Source organism: Dermacentor variabilis, chromosome 1 (assembly GCF_050947875.1).
Source record: "Dermacentor variabilis isolate Ectoservices chromosome 1, ASM5094787v1, whole genome shotgun sequence".
NCBI classification, from domain to species: Eukaryota; Metazoa; Arthropoda; class Arachnida; order Ixodida; family Ixodidae; genus Dermacentor; species Dermacentor variabilis.
The window spans coordinates 102,862,647-102,883,642 of record NC_134568.1 but is presented as its reverse complement, the minus strand read 5'-3'; the positions used below and the strand labels follow the sequence as shown (position 1 = coordinate 102,883,642).

Below are 20,996 nucleotides of genomic sequence, written 5' to 3'. Positions count from 1 at the left end.
TCAATGGTTCATGAAGAGAAGTATCCGTAAACCAAGGTACCACTGCAACTGATACAGTGAACTTTTTTTTTTGTCATAATTAAAGTATGTATTCGATTATAAGGCAGTCACGTTTATAAGGTTTGGGTAGCCCTCAAGAAAAATAAATGTGCACACTAATATAAGACAATATACAGTAGCCAGCAGAGTAGAGTGCTTACTTTAATCTAATGTGCATATTAAAAAAAAAAAATTTCAAAGAAAGTGGGTCTGAAAATTGCCTGTGCGTTACAATAGGATACAAAACAAATCATAATCACAACATAGCGACAGAGCACATTTTTGTGAAGGTTGCTGAGAGTTCATTTTGTGCTTGATGGTGACCTGTGTGCTTGGTATCTATGCTCAGTGAAGCGCAAATGGCAACGACGTGCTGTGTTCACTGTGAAAGCTCGTTTTAAAAGAAAAGTTATATTCTTCGTTGAAGCTAGTGGTGACAGGCACAGAGTACGACATCCTGTGGTCAGTTGACAGCAACAAGGAGCTCTCCAACAGTTATGACCATGGGCATTGTGAATAAATTTCCATTTTATGACGGTAAAATCCACACATCTCATCTTTTTTGATAGCGAATGGGGGGGGGGGGTATATTTTGGTATCTATATATATTTTAATCGGGTGCACATTAGATTCGGATACTTTTGTTTCTTACTTTGAACCAGCGAAGATTTGGTGCGTGCTAGATCTGGGGGCGCGTTAGAATGGTTAAATATGGTATACGGATTCAGTGAAGCATGCCTGAAAGACCCAATGAACTCTAGTCCAAAAAACTTACTTACCAGGGGGTAAATGTGTGTATTCCACAAGCTGGCGGACTGGTGAATGCACTGTTTCATCTCAGTGTGCATTTTGATCATTTCCATGCTGTCGCTCTAGACGGGAAAGTGTGGTGAGAGCTTGAACCAAATTAGCATCACCTGGCAACTTGAACAGAGAGGTGGACTGCTTTCCACTATCAGAATGATTGCGGTTTTGCAACTTTCATTCTGCGGCACTTCTTGCTTCATCGTGGCACAGATAGTGAGGGTGGAGCTGACTGATAATTCTGAGTGACGGAAATTCCTAACAGGAGACAACAGTGTCACCCAAGACCATGTCACTGTTTATGTTGTGTTAACCAAAACATGTTGGGCGCGTAGATGTGCAGGATGCACATGCAAATGTACAGGCTCTCTTATTTTGTTATAGCGCAAGCTTGACAAGGACAACAGAAGGCACATCTGACACACACAGTGCTGTGTGTGTCAGATGTGCCGTCTGTTGTCCTTGTCAAGCTTGCGCTATAACAAAATAAGATATGCCATACCAGCAAGCCCCCATTGCTATCCTCATGTACAGGCTCGTCAGCCCTGGCTTGGCTTGTCCAATTGGCTTACCTGGCAACTAGTTCTAGTTCATGCCATGAACTAGATTATGAAATCTGCAAGAAGAGTAGCGTCCTTTGGCTAGTTTCGTTATTTTGGAGCCACTGGCAATACACCGAAGCAAAATAAAGCTTGCTCTTTCTGTTCACAGTGGTGTGAAGTTTTCATGCCATCTTGCAGGGAAAGCTTATTGAACGGCTCGCTGTAGCATCACTGCAATTTTGGTAGTCCTAATACATAATGTACATGGGGTCTATTCGTGGCGCCATAACGATCAGAATTCTTTATCTCCGATATAAGTCAGAGACTGAACTGACTGAGAAAGTTTAGTTCATTCCCAATATACTGCAGAGCAAAAAAATCTAAACGCATGCTAGTAAGCATTACTTTCTGGCATTTTCCACAGCTGCTCTCCACCAGCTGTCGAGGCAGGGCTTTGTTCATTTGATGGCTCGTTGATGACAGTGACCAAAGGCATTTGTTCCGTTTGTATTGGAGTGATGGCAAATATCGCTTCACCTGCCAGTGTTGCTAAATCTACGTTGCCGTCTAATACCGGTTTTACACGGGCACTTTCTATCGTAATAGAGCGTGAGCAAAATTTCATTTCCCAATCACGATTGGCTCCATTTCGTGAGCTTGCGCAGAGGAGCAAATTGCGATCAAAAGTACCCATCTGACAGCGGTACGAAAAATGGATGGGCGGCAATGTGATGCTGCCACTGCCACGTTGAAACAATAATTTAAACCATCAGGTTCGCATACATATAAGGAAGGCAAGACGGGAGGTGGCTTCGAAGCTAAAAATCTTCAGAACAATCTTCACCTTATATATTTGAATAGTTAGGTACTGCATTTGTTATAAGTGGGTTTCACTGAATGCAATGTTTGTGCAAAGGTTTGTGCAGTACATTTCTAAAAAAAATTTATTTTGCAAATCCTGTATATTAGAAGTTGCTAGCTCGGATAACCTTGACATCTGATTATTTACTGGTGGATAAATTTTCATTTCAGCCGGAGCGCATTGATCCACCAGATCCATCAAAGCCTGATTATGATATTCGGGCAGATGTGTGGAGCCTTGGCATTTCTATGGTGAGCGTGCCTTCCTAAATAAGGTTGCAGGCAAGTCTTTAGTGGTGGCGAATGAGTTTTTTTGTTGTTTGTAATGATTAGGTAATGGTTCTGTCTTTAGGTGAATTTTGACACATCGAAGTTTCATACCTATGCCATCATTCCCAAAAAGGCATTACAGTGCACTTGTTTTGCAGGCGCCTACATTTCTAAATTTTCCTTTGGTTTAATTAAAAAAGAACAATGGCTCTTCAGCTGTCATTTGCTGTATTCAAGGTCTTGAAAACCTTTAATGGAATCCTTAGAAATGTTTCAACTTCATTTTTGACTAAGCTCCTTAGATTCTGTTTGGTTGATTGGATGCAGTTAAAAAATCTAATTCAATTTCATTAATACATATCTGGAAATTATTTCATTCGTGTTAATGAATAACTTGGGGTGTTCTTTGGCTCTGAGCTTTCTTTTTTTTTATTTGTGCCCAGTTGAAGACAGCATCTGCATTTCTAAGGGCAGTGTTTTTTTTTTTTTTTTTTTGTGTACGCAAACATATGTTGCTTTTAAAAATGCCTGGGCATCCTTAGAAACCTGAATTTTTTCACAAAGACTGCTATGAATCTCGTTTGTTTGCTTGTCTTTGTTGAGAAAATTGACTGTGAGCCACCGTGTATAATTATCTCAATGATGCAATGTTAGTTAACTGTTGCCGACTGCTTCTTGCAGGTTGAGCTTGCCACTGGCCAGTTTCCTTATCAGGATTGCAAAACTGACTTTGAAGTTCTAAGCAGAGTCCTCCAGGATGAGCCCCCTTCATTGCCTGGTGATGGCACCTTTTCACCTGAGTTCTGCTCCTTTGTCAGGCAATGGTGAGTTGACCCCATTTTGTGCTTCTGGAGTTGCAGAAATTTGGTGGCAGCCTTTATAGGCAAGGCGTTTATGTTTTCTGCTCATTTTTTTCAGCCTCACAAAAGACTACAACAAGAGGCCAAAGTACAAGAAACTGCTGGTGAGTATGGTTTACTGTGGATGTCAGCAGGGTAATATTTAGACATCGTATAGTAGACTTCCATTAATTTGACTTTAATTAGCTTGAAGAGAGAAAGAGTAAAAGTAGTCAAGAAGAAGCAGGCCTACCCAGGCACAGTAAGGGTAAAAGCAGACGAATTCAGGCTGGTGCTTGCAAAGAAGTATGCAGCTTTAGAACAGAAAGAAGGTAACAGAGATAATGAGTGAAATCATAACTAGGCTGATTTCAGAAGCAGCAATTGAAGTGGGAGGCAAGGCACCAAGGTAAGCAGTAGGTAAGCTCTCCCAAGTAACAAAGGACCTAACAAAGAAACGACAAAATGTGAAAATGTCAAACTCAAAAGATCAGATAGAATTTGCTGAACTCTAACAAGAGGAAAGTAAGGAGTATTTGAAGTTATAACGTGGGAAAGATTGAGGAAGCAATAAAAGATGGCCACAACATGAAATCAGTGAGAAGAAAACTTGGCGTAGAAAAAAAGCAATATGTATGCACTTGAGGATTAGCAGGGTAATTTCAACAGCAATTTTGATGATATATTAAAAGCAGCAGAAGAATTCTGTACTGTCCTGTAGAGTATCCATAGCAGCCATGCTACATTCGTTCTGAGTACTAGTGAAGAACAGGATACAGAAACTCCTCCTGTAACTAGCGATGAGGTCAGAAGGGCCTTGCAAGACATGAAACGGGGAAGAGCAGCAGGAGAAAATGGAATAACAATCGATTTAATCAAAGATGGAGGAGACATAATGCTTGGAAAACTGGCGGCTCTCTATACGAAGTGTCTATCGACTGCAAGGGTCTCAGAAAACTGGAAGAATGCAAACATTATACTAATCCACAAAAGGGGAAATGTTCAAGAATTGGAAAATTATAGGCCCATTAGCTTACTCCCAGTATTATAAGATATTCACCAAGATAATCTCCAATAGAATAAGGACAACACTGGACTTTAGTCAACCAAGGGAACAGGCAGGTTTCAGGTAGGGATACTCTACAATGGATCACAACCGTGTAATCTATCCAGGTAATGAAGAAATCTGCAGAGTACAATCAACCTCTCTATATGGCTTTCATAGATAACGAAAAGACATTTGATTCATTAGAAATACCAGCAGTCTTAGAGGCATTGCATAATCAAGGAGCACAGGAGGCACACGTGAATATCTTCACGTGTGCAAAAAGTCCACTGTCATTAATTGGGAACTTCTGTCATTGTGCTACGTTGCTACCAGTGCACATTAGGTATTCGTCAACTGCATAGATTTCACGCGCCCTTATAACATGGACATGGCCCTACAAGAAGTGCCGGGTTCTTGTAATATGTAGTTGTATCCTTGCTTATAGTGCTGGTGGTTAACAGCAGAGAGTGTGGATGGTTCTGCTTGTCATGCTGCACTTGCATATTGCTATTAACAGATCTCATCTCTGTACCAAATGTTTTCTCAGTGGGTTTTCTTTAGACAGTATTTGGCGCTTTTTGCCATTCTAATCATGTAAGGCATGAATTAACCAGTTTTCATGTATTCTTATGCAATGTGCACAAGAGGCACATCTTGGAGCTCCAGGATCACTATGCATGAAAAGCAGGCAACAACCTAATGAGTTGTGTTGCTGCATCATTGTTGCAGGAGCATCCCTTCATAAAGCGGTACGAGACGAAAGAGGTGGATGTAGCAGCATGGCTAGCCAGAGTGATGGATAACTCCCAAGATAGCCAGTGAGAGAGAAGAGGTGACTGATGCAGGCTCCCATGGAAGCAGCAAGCAGATGCCAAATCGAATGCTTGGTCCAGTTTCCAACCCCCTAGCGGCTTTGCCCTCACATGTCGCCATGTTTTTCACGCGACTAAGCAGGATTGCACAGCACTAGAGCATAGATTCCAGACAAGAGGCTGGCATGTCATGCCCATTTTCATAGCTGCCCGGCTTGGGGTTGCAATCTGTAGGGATGGTATGTAGGATGCAGTGTACACGTGCAGCAGGGACTTCAGTAATGCCTTGCCACTGTATTCACACTTTGCCCACTGGGCACACCAGATACCAGAATTTGTGGCTGTACAGTTGTAGGTGCTCCCCTGATGCCAGCTTTGATATCTTGTCATGTGATGCTATGAGCTGGATAACGAACACAAAGGTAGACAGGGGAAGCAGTCTACTTGAATTGGAAGAAGACACTGGCTGTGTTTTAGCTGTCTTTTATAACAGTGGTCTGTATTGCAGGATATCAATCTGCTTTCTGTGTACCTTGCTCTATGAAAAAATGCTTTTTGCATAAGGCCTAGCTTGGCCTAAAGAGCAGCACAGTCATTTGGATGCTCCAGTGCCATTGCAACGTTACTGAGTACCTCGCCTAATCTGCGTGTTCTGTTCCTGCTTTGAGGACTAGAAAACATCAATGGCCACTGAAAACTGCTCACAGGGTTGAAGACCATGGTCAGCTACTGTAGGTGTTTTTAGCGGGGGGTACGAGTTGTGTGTGTGCTGTTTGCCTCCGATGACCAGTTTCCCATGCAAAGGGAAGGTTTCTTCTTCTTTAGTATATTTAGGGAAAAATAAGTATTTACTCTGAACAAACGAAGATCGACGTATTGGGCACAAGTAGGCACAATGAGCATAGCTTGACTGTGTTACAATTGGCAGAGTATGGTTCCCATTTTAAGAGTTCAGCACTTCTAGCCTTTGCGTTTACTTTGTTTTCTATCTGGAAAGGACTCGTGAGGCATTTTTTAAAGGAAACTGGGGAATGAGATTTTTACAAATTGACATGTTCTTGAAATGTATAGAGCCATCACTGTTTTGGATGTTATGCTAATTATAAAAATGGTTAGTGCTGCTGGTTTTTGGTAAACTGCAGTAGAAGATAATGCGTAATGCTCTTTAGTCCTCACAGGAAAATTGAAGCTTGCCGAGTGCTGCTACTCCAGCCTATCAGTTCTCCATGCAGTCACCCTGCTCAGACAGAAAGCATCCAATCCTACTGTATGTGCCCACTTAAGTGGCTTTGAATTAGGACCTTGTTTCTATGCATTTATTGTTTGTAAATGCTTGTGAAAGCACCCTGGCACATAGACTTTGGTACTTCTTATTAGTGCTAGGCATTAGTTTGAAAGTACCATGTCCTATATATTGCTAAAAGACATGTTTTTTGCCGCAATTGAACACTCGCAAAAGGAAGACACATAACACCTTTTGTGAGTGTTCAATTGCGACAAAAAACATGCCTTTTAAAAAGCAAGCACCAACTAGGCCAACAGGCAGTTCTGTTGCAACATATTCCCATATAATGCTAGTTGCACACCGTTCATAAAGGAGACAGTGCTTTGTTCTTTTTCATTTTTTTTTCTTAACAACTGCTGTTACCAAAGGGTCTAATGCTTTTGTCCATAGCATTCTTGCTGAGACTTTCTAGATTTGCTGGAAATCATCTGGAAAGAAAATGCCATGGTCACATAAAATTTCTTTAGCACTACAGTATAATTGGTTCATTGCACAAAGAACCATGCATGGTGTGCATGACTTAGTGCATGACACCTGCATAAATGCTTAACCCTTTGAGGGTCACGGTTTTTATATTGCACATTTAAGTTCTTCAGAGCGACTTATTTCAATAAACAAACGAATCATTTTTCTGGCGACAATAAAGCGACAAATTTTTTAAATGCATGCATGAGAAGCCAACTAAACAAAGACACCAAGGAAAACATAGGGGGAATTACTTATACTTACTAATTAAAAAAGAAATGATAAATTAATGGCACTGAAAGTGGATGAAAAAACAACTTGTCGCAAGTGGGGAACGATCCCATGCCTTTGCATTACGCGTGTGATGCTCTAACCAATTGAGCTACCGCGGCGTGGTTTCTCCATCCCATCCACTTTCTTGGGTATTTATGTGTTACTACCAGAACTAACCTTGGGAGTTTAACCAGCACCACCACTCACAAACCTTGGCGGCGGATGTGGCACATCCTTTCTGCCGCAGGGGTCACTAGTACGGGATCTTTCTAGGTGAAGGCAACTGGTCAATAAACCCGCACATGCTACCTGAAGGCATCAATGTTGCAGGATTCGAGACCCTCGTTATGTATGAATGAGAAGAAAGGCGGTTAATTGAGGGGCCCGATTTTTATTAATTATATCATGAGAAGCCAACAAACAAAGACCCCAAGGAAAACATAGGGGAAATTACTTGTACTTGCCAATTGAATTATCAATTTATCATTTCTTTAATTCAATTAGTAAATACAAGTAATTTTCCTTATGTTTTCCTTGGTGTCTTTGTTAGCTTCTCATGATATGATTAATAAAAATTGGGCCCCTCCATTAACCCCCTTTCTTCTCATTCTTAAATGTGTGCAGTGTCACACACAGTTTATGGTTAAATACTTGCAAAAAGTAGCAACATTTTTTTACAAATGTAAAAACATTCAGAGAACTTATGTTTTAAAGGGCCCCTAATCCATCTCCAATATTCTTTAAGCATTTGAAGTAAACACACACATTGGGTTCAAAATTTCGTCATGATTAACGGTGCCAAACATGGCAGGTGCTACGCGCAGCGGCTTTGCCACAAAATAAAAAAACAATCCTGTGCTCCTCTTCGGGCCTTTCCATTATTCCCAGCACTTGTCGTGATGTCACCAGGGTGCATCTGGTGATGTCACCAGAAGCAGATGCTATCGATTGGTCGAACAAGAACCTACTACTTCCAGTTAGTCTGCTAGCAGGTGCATGCGCGCTTGCGAATCGGTAACTACGGCCCGCAACGCAAGTGCCAAATTCAACTGTTTTGCGATGGCTCGAAGGCATCCATGTGCGGTGCGTGGCTGCAAAAGCCCCAACTGGAAAAACGAAGCGAAGCGACACCGTCTGCCTCATGATGAAGCCCTGCGCAATGCCTGTTGTGCAACACACGTGTGCACAACACAGGGTCCATAGCGGCATGCTTCACAGGAGCACGGGCTGGCATGGCAGCAATGGCGGGTAGCCGAGAAGTGCGGAGTCACGGTAACTGGAAGTGGACAGTGTTTTGAAAAGCGCATTGGCAGTGGCGTATCTCACATGACATTTAGAGGAGCACTCGGCGAGGAGGAGAGACCAGCTGACGAATGTAGCGTAGTGAAGGAAAGAGTGAAACAAGCGAGGGCTGCGTTTTGATCAAGTTTTGAAAAATTCTTGCGACTATGTATTTATTGTAGGCTCGTGCACAACTGCAACGTGAAAACTAAGTTTCGAACTCTGGGTGGTTTAGGGACCCTTTAAGTAAGTTTGACACCACTAAGGCCTGTATTTTGACATCGCATGTCGTGCTGAGGGTGTGAACCCAGCAAAGACTGCAGTGCGGTGAGCCCTGAGCCACGTTCCAAGGATGAAAGGCCACAAGAATGGATAATGTAGTAGATTGTAAGAAAATATGGCCCCATGACATGCAGCCATAGTGAAAACAAGGCATGCCATGCCAGTGCCCACAAGCAAATGCATGCAGGGGTGTGTACCCTTCAGAAAAACAAAGCAAGCGAAAAACTTGCAGTAATGAATTGTTAGATCGCTAGACAAGATTCTATCAGTTCTCGTGTTTCTTTCTAAAAACAGTCACGCACGCTGCAGAATTGCTGTTTTGTGAGCACCCGCCTGTAAACAAAGTAATGGCATGCCTATGGGAGAGCCATGCAAGAGCATCTCGTGTTAACGCTTTTAGTGGTGAGAAACAAGATAGAAATCACTTTTCCTGATGCCCGTAAATTGAAACAACAAGCGTGAGGATGTAGATATAAAGTGTAAAAAGCACGGGCACGCAGCAGTAAACCAGGCGAAGTTGGAACACTCCCAAACTATTGCGGTGGCAGCTGCAGTAGGGCGATGTGAAAAATTTGTTCTGGCAGAAGCCGAAGGGCGGTAGCACAATAAGAATTTTTCTAAAAGTCACGGAAGGTTTGTTCGAAAAGTTTGCAAAGTGTTTTAAGTGTTTTCAAACGTTCTGTCGCCGATGTACATGTAGGGTCGTGACCACTTGGTGTTTGTCTCCTCTGCTGTACATGTATGGCAGTGGCTCTCAAAGGGTTAAGTACATGTGGGAATTGCTTATTCTTTACACTGTACATGAAATTAGTGCAGCTGATGTTACTGAGCAAGAGTACTGGAGAGATTCCAAAACAGGGCACTTGTTGCGCTGCTGCTAAAATCTAGCGGTATCCATTCTTTTGGCCTGATAAGTTGTTGTAGGGTAGGTTTTGAATTTTTTAGAAGCTGTGATTAGAGCTTTCGCACTTGAGTTAACCGAAAAATTGCTGTCCAAACCTCTCTTTCTCCATGTTGGTTTACGTTGTCCTTCTCTTGGTCACTTGTTCTGCAGCTATTGACAGAAAGTGCCCAAGTACTGTTGCAGATTGAGGAGCGTGGTTTGCAGAAGAAACTTGATCAAGATGTCTTGTGACAAATGGTGTGTTATATGCTTCCTCTATAGTCCGCCTTAAAGTCCTGTCAGTAGCCCCAATTTATTTTCGTACAAGATTTTCCTTCTCAAATTTCTTTTCACTTCATCTCGCTTCACAAGGACTACACTGTGGTTAGTAACTGCTTGAACTGAGTGGTGCCTTAGCTGTTCCATTAATCCGATCCTGTCTGAAACTGTAAATGCCACGTAGGCTGCGCCCAGTTAAATGTTTTTTCTCCTTGTACCTCTGCTTGCCTAGATACTGAACGCTCGTTTCAGGTTTATGACGGTCTTTCTTCTCAGACATTGAAAGAGACATTCTTGTGAATATTTGAGATTTTTCCACCATGCATTGCCTCAGCCAGCTTCCATATGCTATTTTTTAACTAGGTGTGCCTGTTAAACAGGCTGGTGGGTATGCAGTTGTTGCTGTTACATTACATGGCTAGGTCTGCCTTTGTGATATAGATGCTTGTGGAGATGGAACAACTTTTTGTTCACACTCTAAGCTGGTCTTCAACCCTGGGGGAAGGGGTGTACAGCCGTATTTATGTATAAACACAGCTGCTTGTGTCTTGTCTCATGTGACTAGGCTAGGATCTTCTCTTGCTCTCAATGCGTTGTCCTACTTAAGTCCCCCCTAGCCAGCTGCTTCCGTGTTTTTGCTGGGAAGTAGCATGTGCAGATGTGATGTACATAATGTTTCACAACAGTGTAACCTATATATAATAGTAGATCTACATACTATTCTGATGTAAATAAATTGAAATGTGTGTCTGTAATCCCTCACTGTCGCATGCAGAGGGAAAAGTCTTGTCGAGTAGAGGGGCAACCTGTGTGCGTGTGCTTTTTTTCCCCCCTATTGTGAAAATGCGGCTAGTCAGTTTTTCTACATTTATTCACATGCTGCACTGAGTGATGGGCTACAGTCATTGCCTGGCTGCTGCCTCAGTGTGCAGTCATGCGTACACAACCTCTGGAGACTTAATTTAGGGTCTGGCTGGATGCCCATTGCATTAAACAGCCTTTAGTTTTCTTTTGTGCCATTGTACATGTGCAGGGGCTGTGATGCTTTTTTTTTTTTTTACCTCATTCTTTGTGATGAGTTAGGCACACTAGGGAACTGGAGTCGAGTTGACATTTAATCAGCTGTGACTAAAGTCTGCATAGTTAAAAGTGTGCTTGTAAGTGGCATTCACCTTCAGTGAAGGGACCCTGAAACAGGTTACTTTAGTTAAAGCAACGAAAGGGGCTAGTTGGTGCACGGTTATGATTATGTTAAGCTGAGTTTTACCGTGGCAAAAAGATGACGAAGACGGGAAGAAGGATGCAGACGGATGAAGCGCAAACTACCAACTCTTTATTTTTGTTAGAGAACACATTAATATACAAAGTGAAAAGGGAAGATGGCGGGGGGGGGGGGGGGGGTAGGCGGATGCTCACTTCATGTGGACACTTACTCAGGTTACTTTGTTTTTGTGATGGCCATGTTTGGTGGAAGTGAGCTGTTTGTCATGCTGCTCATTTTTTGGCACTTAAACTGCTAACAGTACAAAAGCCAAACTTCGTTCATGTAGGCTACATTCGTGCTCCTTGGTGGGCAAAAGTGGGGCTTTGTTGCCCATGAATGTATAACCAATATCTCAATTGTATGATTGCATTCACAGCAGTATAGACTGTCAACATGATGATGCTGCTGGTGGTTCCTTATCAGCCACAAACCTTATGAAGTTGGTGCAAAAGTGTAGGAAGGTGGGAGAGGGAGACAAGTGCTTTCCTGTGGCTGAAGTGACCATGAGCTGTGCACCACCTTCCCAACTGTTGCAGGGTCCCCTCAACGAAAGCCAGTGTTGTAGCACACTTGTTGGGTGCGAATTTTGTTGGGGGGGTTCTGTGCAGAGTTTTTAATTAATGCAGGAATTGGCTGACAAAGTATACAGGGTTAGGTTGAGAAGCGTTGTGGGTGCATTGATCTGGTATGCAGTAGGTGCGCTTGCACTTGTAGCTGTCATGTCGTATTCTTTTGCTGCTTCAAAGTGTCTGGTTGTGTTTCCTCTTGTCAAACTTACGGGTTGTTTCTACTGCTCATTTTTCGTCATGCCCATAGTAAGGAGATGCCACTAAACACCACGGGGAGGGTTTGCTGCTTTGTTGCAAGTAGCTAAGCAATAAGCAATGAAAGCAGCTACTGCCCAGTGCAGTAGCTAGCTTCCTTTCTGACAAGGAGAGCCCACAGGCATAGATGCACCAAGTTTTCAAGTATAGGAGACCATGCGTAAAATTCTTTGGCCCTGGTCCTAACTTTTTTTTTTTTATTCCATCTTATTTGATGCTGTTGTGGGGAATATGAAAAACTGAGCACTGGGCTTTAGCTGTGCTGGCCAGGCCGGCATGTGATGTGGTCATTGGTGTAAAACAGTGGTGGCTAGTTTATTCTCCCAAGTGTTAAAAATACCATTGTTGCCATTGCACACACTGTTTGGTGTCGGTACTGTCCTACCTGCAATACAGGATTGGAGCAGGTGAGGCACTTTGTCTCGCCTGCATGCTCTCCACTCTCTCTCTCCACACTGTCTTATTAGACAGTTCTAATTTAGCGTCATAGCGGGCTAAGTGAAATAGCGAGATCTAAATGCACATGCTCAAAATGCTAAACGACCTATGGCGTTCAGCGTACGTACGCTATTTCTCAGATTTAGCCTTACCTTCTTTGCGTGGTTTACATAGTTTACGCTAAACATGGGGGCGGTCCTGGCCGCCCACTTTGAGCTGAATTTGGCGTTGCTTTTGTAGAATTCTTTTCATTTGTAGTAAATGACTGTGTAAATGGTTTTCGCTTAGTCTGAAGCCACTTCGATGACAGAGTATTATGTATAACCTTGTAGAGTTTTTGCGATAGCTTCTTGTTTCAAACGCGTCGAGGCTTAATGAGAGAAACCTTCAAGATGCCAGTGCTACCTATCGGTGAAGTTGGGAGATACGAGTGACAATGACATATGGTCTTTGAGATGAGAAGATCTTGGTGGCTACGGTAGACAGTCTCCGCGGATTGGCAGACGTGGAAAGTACAAATGCAATGTGCTCCCGGCTTCCATTGTGCTGCCTCTCTCACTTTCTGGACGCTCTCACAACAAAATTTAGCAAATAGAATCACTTAGGTGCGTTGTCTATGCAAAATTTATTGCAATGGAATAGAGTACTGCGCGTAAACTACGCTATCGCACTATACTAAAACTCACTTTCTGCAGAGTTCATTTGCGGAACAGTAATGCTATATTCCTTAACTGCTATTACGCTAAACGCTAAAATAAAACTGTCTATTGTTTAAAATGCACTCGTGCTGCTTTTCGTGGGCAGTTAAGGCAAGCCTACATCACGAGTAATTATTACTGGAAACTTGCAATTTGAGCCTTGGGATATGTCTTCTTGTGACTGCTCTGTTCTTGTCCATCAAGTAATTGGGTGTCAGCCAGTTCAGCACCTTTTCCTTGGCCCTGTTGCAGACTGTGTGCACCACTTCATATATTTCGCCTGTTTTCGTATTGCCCAGTAATTATTGGACACACAAGCAGTCGTAACGCCATGTTTGTGACCAAACACTCGTGGCCCTCCTTAAGTCGCACCACTTGAAGGGAATTGTGCTGGAATTCGCAGCATGTGGTAGTGGCCACATACTCAGGCCATTGTGTTCTGTGTGGGTGTACCAGTACCACCATCACACGGTAGAGTGTGGAAAAAATGTAACTGCAGCACTGGAACAGCCCACTGTAGCTTTTCACCCATAGGGTGTCTACTTGCATCAGTGGGTGAAGCTGGTGCTTGCAGATCGTGAGCACACATTGATGTGGTGCCACTTTATCTTGCAACCTGTTTATCTTATCAAATGATGCACAGAGATGATCTTTGAAGGCTGCTGCTGAGTGCATTTATTGAGGCCATTTTTCATTTTAAACTTGAGCGCAATTGCCTCCCCTACCAGTTTTTTTTTTTTTTATACTATGAGACATCAAGCAGTATCTAAGTGACCAGTGTGTGTTGGCATGAACGAGAGGCGCCATGCACAACCTGCCTACACCTGGCAGTGCCAACTGTGCTGTGTTGGGTGTTCTACCTGCCTTGCTTGCTTGCTGGTTCCCTGTGGCAAAATCTCGGCAGATGTATGCTATTGTCGACGGTGGGGCTCAATTGTTTTGCAAGATGCGAATAAAAAGTGGCATTCTGCTCATGACACAGCGACTGTTTCTAGCATAACACTGGTGTTAGCATTTGCAGGTGGTACCATGTTTTTGCAGTAGAAAGCACCTACTGTGGCGCATTGCACTGGCTACACTGTCACAAAGCCACTTTTGTTTTACTGTAGCGGTGCTGCCGACAATTTGGACAGCCATACAAATAGAATACCTTTGTTGTGGACCAGGCTGGACCAATGCCACTTTGCGCTTTTCCGTGGGGAAATAGTAGCGGAGGCTTCCGAGTAGCGAGGGTAGCCCCATGGTAGAGCAGCAGAGTCGTGAGAGCAAGGCTGTTTAGCATTTTCGTTCTCAAGAAGAGGGGCGAATACGCCACATGACAGAGGTTGTTTGGCCTCCCAGCGTCCTCTGCGAGGCAGCTGCAAGATGTGTTGGCGGTCTGTGGGCGCCACCGTACATGATTGTGTGCTTTTGCTTCTCAAGTAGACATGAACAAAACGTTAGCTCCAGCCACCGTTGCTGCTGTTGTCAAGCGCCTCGGAAAGCGAGGACTCTTCTGCTGCCCCGTTGCTTTTGATGCAGAAAAGATTAAATTAGAAAAAGCTAGGAGTCGAAACTCATGATTTTAGGGCTTTGCTGTGGTCATGGTGGGCTACTCCTACAACCACCACTTGCGATGTTCTGTATGGAGCTTATTTTCTTGACCAACCTCGTGTGCCTAATGAAGATGCAGCATCACAATACAAAATGTTCGCTTGTTTAGTTGTGTTACGTGACGCGAAAAAGGGGGGCATTTGTCACATTGCCTAGGTTCGTACACCTTGAATTTGGAAAAACAGATTCAAGGGACCTTAAAACGCCTTGCAAATAAATATGCTCCTTAAATTCCTTGAAAACGGGGGTTGGGCACGAGTTTTGAACGTTCAAAGTAAAACTCCGCGTAGAGGCTATGCTATCGACACTTGTCTATCGGTAAACTACCGTAGATATTGCAATGTGGCGTTTCCACAGCCTCTAATAACGGCTTATTTAAATCGTCGTTGCTATCTTGGGGCTGGGGCAAAGCCAGATCAAGTGACCAAGCTGTGCCAGCATTTTGTTTTACTCTGTTCATACCGCAGCCATCGGGGCTCCATTTATGAGCCTTAGGCTCGTAGACCTTTTCATCAGGCGAGGAGGAAAGGGTGCGCGACGAGCCTTTCGTCCTGTAGCTTGTGCGACCGGCGCGGCGCTGCTTTATGGCGTTTTTCACTGGTCGATCTGGAGCGGCCGCTGAAATCCTTGAGCGAGCGCTCGGGTATCACAAATGCGAATCGGCCCGCGGAGCGCAAAGACCGTGGCGAAGACGCTCCGCGGGGGTCACACAGGAAGTCTACGTACACGTCGCAAAAACCGGTTCCGGAAACCATGCCCGACTTCCGCGCTGTACGTTTCCACGGCAACCAAACTCGCCGTCCCCCGTGCGTAATTTGACCGCAGCAGTCGCATAGTCCGTCATTTCCATGTCGCGCCCGCAAGGATTATGCATGGACAACGCGCATAGAAGGCTTCGTACAGCACCTGCGTCACTTCGTAATCGCTGTCGTCCGAGCTCTCATCGCTAAACGCGAGCGCTGCAGGAGCACCGAACGCAGCCATTTTGTAATGTGCGTACCAACCACGACCTACTGTATACAGTAGGTCGTGGTTACCAACCAACCATTTTAGATCTGTTACCAACCGCCGATTTCGCTTGAAGACGGAAGTGACGCGAGCTATTTCCGCCCGAATCCGCGCCTCTGCTGCGGAGCAAGTGCGAGCGATCCGGCGCGGAGCGAGTTGATCCGAAACGACCAGGGGAACGCGCGAACCCGCTCCAGATCGACAGTGAAATTCGCATTCGTTGTCGCGGAGCAAGAAATCCTGCTCCGAATCGACCAGTGAAAAACGCCATTAATGTGTTGCCGTTGCAAGCTGCTGAACGATTTGAATGTTTTAGCTTGTTCTCGGTGAAGTTTGTGCGATGTCAGGTCATAAAAGTTCGCTGAAGAGCCACTGTGTAACCTTTCAGTGCAGCCGTTACAGTACTGTAACTACAATATGCGAAAATTCTCTTGGCTGCGCGAACATGCAACGTGCATCATTAGCCGCAGTGTGTGTATGTGTCGTGAACTGTTCTGGCTGTATCGGGTTTTCACTCGAAGAGAATCGGCGTCTCAGTTGCCATCGTGAATTGGAAAATCTCACGATCTGATCGCTTGGCGTGGGAACTGAGATACCTCGCGTACGACCAAAGCAATGCCACCCCGAAACATCTAAGCGCCAATCGTTATAAAAATTTGGCGGACGCTTAAGCTTTGCTTTCCAAGAGCGAGTACGATAGCATTCAAAGACCCCCGACTGTTTCTCATGCTTCCCAGCAACTGCAACTTATTTAACCGTAATGCTTACCGGGAAACGCTGGCAACGAACGCTATGCACGAAGGCGAGCGGGCGAGCTTTCTGGTAGAAACGCGGCCTCTTCAGTGGGCTGCGGATGCGTAAAGATGCGTGGAGGCAAGCGCCATCTGGATGGTGGTGTTGCAAAAAACCGGGCGCCGCTCTATGCACGGTAGAAACGCTGGAAACTGGTATTACGTTTTCTGGTATATTCAAATTGCAATCCTACGCCGCTTGTATGAAGGTTGTGCTTAGGTTGTACTTCACGATTTTTCTGACGCATCTTACTATGGGGAATTCAATTCAGTAATGCGTCTGTGCCACGCGGAGGGCCTGCGTGGTAGTTCGAAATAATTTTTCACCAAACGACGTCCGACGCAAGACACCAACACAGAATTTTTTGCGACACGGGGCCCTTACAGGGCCCATCATGAGGCCATTAAGCAAATTTCAGTTATACGCTGGAAGTTAATTGTTACGTCCCTTCTAGGGAGCGTTCTGCCACAAGAATTTTTTCAAATTGGTTGATTAATAGCCGAGATAGAAATATTTCATTGCCTCGAGCCCACGGATGGATAGATGGAAGGTAGGAGCGTCCCCTTTGAAAGGGGGTGATGGCAGTTGCCACCTTGCTCAGCTTTTTATTTTTTTTAACTGGGTTGTAAGTTATTAAAATTCGCCATTTTCTTTAAATATTTCTTCCTAGACTTTTAACCTTATTTCACCTCTGCTTTTGAGCCACCAGTCTTCCAATCACTTTTTGCTAATTTCCACCGCATATTTATTTACGTGACTATTGTTATCTCTAAACCCTAGGACCTCAGGAAGCGTGACTGCCCGCATCGACATCGGTATGGGTACCATCACATTTTAGTATGAGGTGTTCTATTTTGTCTGCAGATTTACCGTACACAGTGCATGTGTCTTCTTCGTTAAATTTGTTTTTGTAGCTGCGCGTTCTAAGACATCCTGACCTAGCTTTACCTGCGGTGCTCCCGCCCTTTTGCGGCAAACCAAGGCACAGGGGCGCCCTAAAACCCCTCAGCCTCCAAAAGTAGTGCCAACCACGTCCTTCCTCTTGCGCTCCATGGATGGATGTTATGAGCGTCCCCTTTGGAACGGGGCGGTGGGTTGCGCCACCAAGCTCTTGCTATTATACTGCCTAATGTCCTACTTAAGTTAAACAAAAAAAAATAAAAAAATAAATGAACACTCTGAACTCCCACACCCAAATTTTCTGATCCCCTATTGCTAACTGTGCTTTTGTACGTCTCCGTTTTTTGTCGTTTCCCTACTTTTCGTCCACCAATTCTCCCATCGCCTATTGCGGACATGCCTATTGCGGACATGTTTACTTTTCCCCTGCTCCCGCTGAACCCAAGGGCTTCAAGGAGGCCAGTGGTGCCTAAATCGACCGCTGTGTAGACGTCTTCGCATTCTAATAAAACATGCTCCATAGTTTCCCTAGCTTTACCGCAGCAAGCACATGCTTCTTGTTCCTTCTTATATCTCGCTTTATAGGTGCGTGTTCTAAGGCATCCCGATCTCGCTTCGAAAAGTAATGAGCTTCCCTTTGAGTTCTCATAAATGGTTTCTTTCCTGATTTCGTTTTTTCCTCTTAAGTAGTTACTCATGGCAGGTTTCCTTTCCATTGCCGCCACCCGTGAGATTATTTCAGCCTCTCTGACTTTCCGCTTGACCGTCTTTGTTGCTGTGTTGCCCACCCTACAGGCCACATACTTGCTGGTAAGCTTCCTAGTTCTTTTCTTCCACTGTGAATCAATGTTTTTCCTGTACAGACACCTGAACACTCTCCCAGCCTATTTACTTTCTTCCATATTCCTCAGACGTTCTTCATACTCAATTTTACTGCGAGTTTCCCTCACTTCAAAATCTAGCCCATATCACCCTGCACAGCTTCATTTGTAGTCTTCCCGTGAGCGCCCAATGCGAGGCGACCCACTGACCTTTAGTTCCCATCGAGTCCTGATTGTACCCCTGATTTAAAGCAAACAACCGCATTCCCAAAAGTAACTCCTGGAACCATTACACCTTTCCACATACCTCGGAGGACCTCGTACCTATTGTATCCCCATAGCACTCTGTGCTTCATTATGGCTGCATTTCTCTTCCCCTTCACTGTTGTTTTTTCCTGTATTTCCATATATCTATTGTCCTCGTTTATCCATATCATCATCATCATCATCATCATCATCAGCCTAGTTACGCCCACTGCAGGGCAAAGGCCTCTCCCATGCTTCTCCAACTACCCCGGTCATGTACTAATTGTGGCCATGTAGTCCCTGCAAACGTCTTAATTTCATCCGCCCACCTAACTTTCTGCCGCCCCCTGCTACGCTTCCCTTCCCTTGGAATCCAGTCCGTAACCCTTAATGACCATCGGTTATCTTCCCTCCTCATTACATGTCCTGCCCATGCCCATTTCTTTTCCTTGATTTCAACTAAGATGTCGTTTACCCGCGTTTGTTGCCTCACCCAATCTGCTCTTTTCTTATCCCTTAACGTTACACTCATCATTCTTCTTTCCATAGCTCGTTGCGTCGTCCTCAATTTCAGCAGAACCCTTTTCGTAAGCCTCCAGGTTTCTGCCCCATATGTGAGTACTGGTAACACACAGCTGTTATACACTTTCCTTTTGAGGGATAGTGGCAACCTGCTCTTCATGATTTGAGAATGCTTGCCAAACGCACCCCAGCCCATTCTTATTCTTCTGGTTATTTCAGTCTCATGATCCGGATCCGTGGTCACTACCTGCCCTAAGTAGATGTATTCCCTTACCACTTCCAGTGCTTCGGTACCTATCGTAAACTGCTGTTCTCTTCCGAGACTGTTAAACAATACTTTAGCTTTCTGCAAATTAATTTTCAGACCCACCCTTCTGCTTTGCCTCTCCAGGTCAGTGAGCATGCATTGCAATTGGTCTCCTGAGTTACTAAGCAAGGCAATATAATCAGCGAATCGCAAGTTGCTAAGGTATTCTCCATCAACTTTTATCCCCAATTCTTCCCACTCCAGGCCTCTGAATACCTCCTGTAAACATGCTGTGAATAGCATTGGAGATATCGTATCTCCCTGTCTGACGCCTTTCTTTATAGGGATTTTGTTACTTTCTTTGTGGAGGACTACGGTGGCTGTGGAGCCGCTATAGATATCTTCCAGTATTTTTAAATATGGCTCATCTACACCCTGATTCCGTAATGCCTCCATGACTGCTGTGGTTTCGACTGAATCAAACGCTTTCTCGTAATCAATGAAAGCTATATATAAGGGTTGGTTATATTCTGCACATTTCTCTATCACTTGATTTACAGTGTGAACATGGTCTATTGTTGAGTAGCCAATTACGGAATCCTGCCTGGCCCTTTGGTTGACAGAAGTCTAAGGTGTTCCTGATTCTATTTGCGATTACCTTAGTAAATACTTTGTAGGCAACGGACAGTAAGCTGATCGGTCTATAATTTTTCAAGTCTTTGGCGTCCCCTTTCTTATGGATTAGGATTATGTTAGCGTTCTTCCAAGATTCCGGTACGCTCGAGGTTATGAGGCATTGCGTATACAGGGTGGCCAGTTTCTCTAGAACAATCTGACCACCATCCTTCAACAAATCTGCTGTTACCTGATCCTCCCCAGCTGCCTTCCCCCTTTGCATAGCTCCTAAGGCTTTCTTTACTTCTTCTGGCGTTACCTGTGGGATTTCGAATTCCTCTAGGCTATTCTCTCTTCCACTATCGTCGTGGGTACCACTGGTACTGTATAAATCTCTATAGAACTCCTCAGCCACTTGAACTATCTCATCCATATTAGTAACGATATTGCCGGCTTTGTCTCTTAACGCACACATCTGATTCTTGCCTATTCCTAGTTTCTTCTTCACTGTTTTTAGGCTTCCTCCGTTCCTGAGAGCCTGTTCAATTCTATCCATATTATAGTTTCTGATGTCCGCTGTCTTACGCTTGTTGATTAACTTAGAAAGTTCTGCCAGTTCTATTCTAGCTGTAGGGTTAGAGGCTTTCATACATTGGCGTTTCTTGATCAGATCTTTCGTCTCCTGCGATAGCTTACTGGTTTCCTGTATAACGGCGTTACCACCGACTTCTATTGCGCACTCCTTAATGATGCCCATGAGATTGTCGTTCATTGCTGCAACACTAAGGTCCTCTTCCTGAGTTAAAGCCGAGTACCTGTTCTGTAGCTTGATCCGGAATTCCTCTAGTTTCCCTCTTACCGCTAACTCATTGATTGGCTTCTTGTGTACCAGTTTCTTCCGTTCCCTCCTCAAGTCTAGGCTAATTCGAGTTCTTACCATTCTATGGTCACTGCAGCGTACCTTGCCGAGCACGTCTACATCTTGTATGATGCCAGGGTTCGCGCAGAGTATGAAGTCGATTTCATTTCTAGTCTCACCATTCGGGCTCCTCCACGTCCACTTTC

General features: G+C 44.3%; 1 protein-coding gene across 1 annotated transcript in view; it reads left to right on the top strand.

Annotated features, from left to right (window-relative positions):
* LOC142582186 (dual specificity mitogen-activated protein kinase kinase 7-like) overlaps positions 1–14,164 on the top strand; it is a 50,357-nt gene extending 36,193 nt beyond the window's left edge. The window contains exons 6-9 of the mRNA XM_075691597.1: positions 2,418–2,498; positions 3,198–3,340; positions 3,435–3,480; positions 5,133–14,164. Coding sequence (XP_075547712.1) covers positions 2,418–2,498; positions 3,198–3,340; positions 3,435–3,480; positions 5,133–5,225 — 363 coding nt within the window. The 3' untranslated portion in view covers positions 5,226–14,164. The remainder of the gene's footprint in view (positions 1–2,417; positions 2,499–3,197; positions 3,341–3,434; positions 3,481–5,132) is intronic.
* The last annotated feature ends 6,832 nt before the right edge of the window (positions 14,165–20,996 follow it).